A 5,918-nucleotide genomic window follows, 5' to 3' on the forward strand; every position below is an offset into this window, starting at 1 on the left:
CATCACAACAATAAACACATGTAATGACCGACTTAAACATCTAACCATGAATCACCACGTTAACTCCATCAATAACTTGTTATATTACGCTATAAATAATTCAAATGCTAAATCTATAAATAAATATAATAAAAAAACTAAAATTACTATTTTCCTTAAAAGTTAAAAGAGGTGTTTGGTAAATAGTTGTTATGTGATTTAGTTAGTGAGTTTTATTAGTTGATAGCATTAGCTGATTGTAGAAAGATGTTTGATAAATTAACTGTTAGCAGATTACATGCAAAATGACTTTCTCAAAAAGTTAATCGAAATAGTTTTATTTTTTTTTTGAGTACTACTAATTCTGTTACAATGTAGTATCTGTTCATAGCTACTTTCTCAACCTAATGAAGCACAAAGATGCTACTTTCTCAACTTAATGAAGCACAAAGAGTCAATAATCGAAATAATTTCTTTGAACAACTTTTTGAATTTTAATGTTTTGAAGCACAAAGATGCTACTTTCTCAACCTAATGAAGCACAAAGAGTCAATAATCGAAATAATTTATTTAAACAACTTTTTGAATTTTAATGTTTTAGAGCAATAAATTGTTACAAAGTTGTTAAATAAGTTAAAATTGACTTATCTGCCAAAATATTTCAAACTCTACATTCGGATACAAAACGGGTTTGAAAGCATTAAAAATGACCCAACCCCGTCCGCTTCCCATATCCGGATAAAAGTTCCTTTAAACGGCTAAACCTAATCGCATCTGAAGAAGTTCATACACTTTACCGAAGGGGGAGGGGAGAGTTGGAATCGCAGGGAAACCTTAGGATGGAGAAGGAGAAATCCAGTCGCAAAGACAGAGAATCAGCAAAGGAAAGAGAGCACAAGCACCGAAGTTCCAAGGACAAGTCTAGGGATGCTGCCAGCGACGAAGACGATAATCGCCATCACCACCGCCATCGCTCAAAGCACCGTGGCGGAGACGACGACGACGACCGCCGCAGGTCGGACAATCGCCACCGTCGGCATTCCGAGGAGGATTCCTTCGATCGGGAGAGATCGACTGAGCGGCACAGGAGTGAGAGAGAGGGAAGCTTAGACAGGCGCGAGAAATCTCACGATCGGGACAAGCGCGAGAGATCGCACGAGCGGGAAACTAAGAGAGAAGAGTCTGTGGAGAGGCGGCATTTTAGTAAGAGGAAAGAGAGAGGAGACAGTGAGGATAGAAATGATGGAGCTGAGAAGAGAGCTAGGGTTTCCGAGGGAAAGAATGAGAATGGAAAGGAGAAGGAAGATAGAAGGGAGAGGAGGAGATTTGATGACGGTGAGGTGAAGGAAGAGAGGAGAGAAAGGAAGAGATTTGAGGATAAAGTGAAACAGGATGATATGGGGGTTGATGAGGAAAGGATGGAAAGGGAATTCCAAAATAGAACTTTTAAGAAAGAGGAGCCAGTTGAAGATGCTCAACATGTCGATTCTGTTGCCAATGTGAGTTTCTTATTTACCCATACACTTGCCTAAAAATTTTCATATTTGTATGCATGATTTCATGAAAACCTGCTTTATTATACGTGGAGCTAAAGTTGCAGGGATATCATTTATTGATGGTGTACACTGATTGTGAATCTTTGCTAAGTGGGAGCTGGGCAGTAGGTTGTGTGTATATTCATGTATATTATTGTTCCAATGATATCTGCATGACTGTATATGTGCTTTATAAGCATCTTAAGATCAGGAAATTTTAACTTCTTTCACTGTGGAATAGCATCCCAGTAGTCATTTGTGAATGACTTTCTATGAAGAAAACTAGTTTGCTTCTAAGCTTTGATTCATGATAGGGAGCCATGGTTAACAGTTACAAAGACCATCAGCTCATGAAAAAGTTATTCTGTTGATTTCCATGGTTCTATCTAACTTAGAAAATTTAGGTGTCACTATGTCAGTCTTCTCACATATCTTCTAGTTACTATCTGCTAAACAAGTAACTTAGATTATTTTGCTAACTACTATCTGCTACTGCTGGGATATTTTCAATCACTCCTCAAACCATTATTCCATACTCATCTGTCCACCTCATGAAGTGGATCAAGTCTTCTACATCTCAACTTTCAGTCACCCAGCAAAAGTATGTGTCAGTCTCTTATAAAGGCACTTCCTCTGCTATTTAGTGGTCCTTGTGAATTCATTAAAGTCCATGAAGGGTGACTTAAAATACTTGAATACTGTCTGTGCTGAAAAATTGGATGTATTCTCTGTTTTGCTTTGTTGTGCCTCGTGAGTCGTGACACGACAACATCTTTAGTTTAACTCTTATATTCTGTCACTTATCAATAATTACGTTTGTCTTCTCTGCTTTTACCTTAGTTCTGATTCACTACATGATCAGATTTTTATTTGGTTTTCTTTATTTGTAGGGTCTAGCAATGGAATCATCCAACAAGGCACCAAGGACTTTGCCTGAAACCTCTTTGGCTCCTGTTGATCCTCCTGCTACCAAGGTATCTTCGATTTCTACAAATGAAAATAAGGGAGTTAATATTAACAGATCTCATGAGGTTCCTGGGAAATCCAGTACAGATGGGACAGCTTCCGGTGCTGGCAAGAGAGCAGGCTTCTCTCTTGATGCTTTAGCTAAAGCCAAGAGAGCTTTACAAATGCAAAAGGAGCTAGCGGAAAAGCTTAAGAAGATTCCTACAGTAAGTTGGTCATTCTTGTACACATTTTTATAACATACACGCAGAGGGCAGCTTGGTGCATAAAGTTTATGCTTTGTATGGCATGCATGGAAAGGTCAATCTGCTTTCGCTTCTTCTGTATAGAGGGCAGCAACTGTACTATTGCACCAAGTTTGCTCTTCCAATATATATATATATATATATATATATATATATATATATATATATATTACTCCATAATTTGTAAAGGTTAGGTCCATTAGAAAGACATTTTTACCATTAATTTTATGTTATTTCTTTATATAGTTAAATAAGGGTGCTGGTCCAACTAGAGAGGGTAGTCAACAAGTGGGAGCTACAGAGAGCCATAAAGCCTCATCAAGTAGTGCTGGAGTACAGCCAGCTCTAGTTGCATCTTCCAATTCTGGTATACTACCCACACCAGCAAGTGCTGCCCCGAGCACGTTAGACCTGCCCGCAGGAGCCTCTGTCAATCTACCACCTAGTGGCTTACCTCATCTTGCTGGGCTAACAGCACAGAAATATGAAGCGGTTAAACGTGCACAAGAGCTTGCTGCAAAGATGGGATTTCGACAAGACCCAGAGTTTGCTCCCCTTATAAACATGTTTCCTGGGCAGATGCCACAAGAAGTTACCATTCAGCCAAAGCCTGCCAAAGCTCCTGTTCTCCGATTGGATGCTTTGGGCAGGGAAATAGATGAACAAGGAAATGTTGTTAATATGCCTAAACCATCTAGTACTCTTAAGGTAAGCATTCTCTTTTGTTTTACTTCTTTCTATCTCATTTCTGTTTTATTTTTCGAGTACTGTTTCTAATGCCCTTTTATATCTCTATTTACCCATCCAGGTAAACATCAATAAAAAGAAAAAGGACGCTTTCCAAATATTGAAACCAGAGCTTGAAGTTGATCCTGACGAAAATCCCCATTTTGATGCTAGGATGGGTCTTAACAAAAATAAGATTCTAAGACCCAAGAGGATGAGTTTTCAGTTTGTAGAGGAAGGCAAATGGTCCAGGGATGCAGAAATAATTAAGTTGAAGGTTTTTTTCAATGCATTCATTTGTCCTCCTTCTGTACATCTCTTTCTGTTTTAGTAGTACTCTAATTGTGTTTTTAATTTTAATCTCCGACTCTTGCTTTTGCAGAGTCAATTTGGAGAAGCACGTGCCAAGGAGCTAAAAGCAAAGCAAGCACAATTAGCAAAGGCAAAAGCAGAGCCTGATATAAATCCAAATCTCATTGAGGTCTCACAGAGAGTTTTCACCCAGGAAAAGCAAAAGGAACCAATTCCTGAGGTTGAGTGGTGGTAAGTTGTCTATATTTGACACTTTATCTTGTGGATGTACATATGTGTCAGTGTGTGTATGAGAGAGAGAGAGAGAGAGAGAGAGAGAGAGAGAGAGAGAGAGAGAGAGAGACTGAGAGATATAAGCAGATGGAAGTGGGTTAGTTTGAGCTCTAGGATTTTATCTTTTAGTTGCCTAGACGAGAAGGACAAACATTGGTTCAGCGTCGTATTACTTTTAAGTGTTTTTGTTTGCAATGTCTGTTGCACCAACTTTAGCCTTTAATGCGTCCCTTGCTTTGGTTTCCTTGATTTTCCAGGGATGTTCCTATCTTGCAATCTGGTGCTTATGGTGACATCACTGATGGCAATATAAGTCATGATAAGTTGAGGATGGAGATGATCACCATTTATGTTCAGCACCCACGCCCTATTGAGCCTCCTGCAGAACCAGCTCCACCTCCACCACAACCACTGAAGCTAACCAAAAAGGAGCAGAAGAAGCTTCGTACTCAGCGTAGGTTGGCTAGAGAGAAGGACAAGCAAGAGATGATTAGACAAGGACTATTGGAACCACCAAAACCAAAAGTTAAAATGAGTAACCTCATGAAAGTTCTTGGATCAGAAGCCACCCAAGATCCCACAAAGCTTGAAATGGAGATTAGAAGTGCTGCTGCTGAGCGTGAGCAAGCTCATATAGACAGGAACATAGCTCGTAAGCTTACCCCTGATGAGCGGCGTGAAAAGAAAGAGAGGAAACTTTTTGATGACCCCAATACCACGCTGGAGACTATAGTTTCTGTATACAAAATCAACGATCTTTCGCACCCACAGACCCGCTTCAAGGTGGATGTCAATGCTCAGGAGAACCGTATGACAGGGTGTGCAGTGATTTCGGACGGTATTAGTGTTGTGGCAGTTGAAGGCGGCAAAAAAGCTATTAAACGTTATGGGAAACTTATGCTCAGGCGGATTGATTGGGCTGCCGCTGTCAAACAGGAAGAGGATGAAGACGAAGACGAGGATGAAGAAAAGCCCATCAACAAGTGTGTGTTGGTTTGGCAAGGGAGTGTTGCTAAACCAAGCTTCCACAAATTCTTTGTTCACGAATGCAGGACTGAAGCTGCAGCCCGGAAAATTTTTGCTGATGCAGGTGTTCCCCACTACTGGGATCTCGCTGTCAACTTCAAAGACGAAGAACTTTAAATTGATGGAAACCATCCCAATCTCCACTGGTGCTGCCACACAAACCGCAACTTGCTTCTTTCATTGCGAATCCATTATCATCCGTAAATCTTACAGCGTGTTTGTCCGGAAGGGAAAAATAATCAGAATTTTACTCTTATATGGACTTATGGACTATGTATGATATGAGTATGCTTATCCAGCTTTAAACTGGATCAATTTGTCGATGTCCTTTGTACACTTTGGTGACCTAATTGACTCTGCTTTGTTGCTCAGCAGTCGGCATGAGATGAACGGCACTGATGTTCGTTTGGGAAAAAAGAAAACTATTTGAATGAAACGTCGCGGTTTTATGATTCCATAATTAACCTTGTCGTGTCAACATCTGATGGTGTATGCCTACTGTCTTTCCAGAAGGCACGAATAAGAGTACAAGACGTTATATATGGGGCAAAAATCTGATATGCTGTTAGTTTTCGTGTGAGATATTAAAGTGTTCTTTGAGCTACAAGTTTGTGCAATTGCATGGAGAGTATGGCTTAAGCTTTTCTAGAAGTTGCTTATATTTCTTGCCTACATGAGTGGAGTCTTATTGCCAAACCCTTGCGGTAAGCAAGTCCTAAAATCATCCTTGTCCAAGAAATTAATTTTGAATGGACGATAGAAATTTATATTTATATTTTAAACAAATGCACCTTAAAATTTTAAAAATGTTGGTATCTTTTTTTGGGCGCAAAAGGCAAAATTTCTTGCATGCTAC

General features: G+C 39.6%; 1 protein-coding gene across 1 annotated transcript; it reads left to right on the forward strand.

The window, feature by feature from the left end:
- The first annotated feature begins 707 nt into the window (after positions 1–707).
- LOC116012695 (protein RDM16) lies at positions 708–5,522 on the forward strand. Its single transcript, XM_031252337.1, has 6 exons — positions 708–1,478; positions 2,405–2,686; positions 2,972–3,433; positions 3,534–3,728; positions 3,834–3,994; positions 4,294–5,522. Exons 1-6 carry the CDS (start codon positions 819–821, stop codon positions 5,177–5,179), a joined length of 2,646 nt encoding a protein of 881 aa, XP_031108197.1. The 5' UTR covers positions 708–818; the 3' UTR covers positions 5,180–5,522.
- Positions 5,523–5,918: the final 396 nt, after the last annotated feature.

The sequence above is a fragment of the Ipomoea triloba genome, chromosome 3, assembly GCF_003576645.1.
Source record: "Ipomoea triloba cultivar NCNSP0323 chromosome 3, ASM357664v1".
NCBI lineage: Eukaryota > Viridiplantae > Streptophyta > Magnoliopsida > Solanales > Convolvulaceae > Ipomoea > Ipomoea triloba.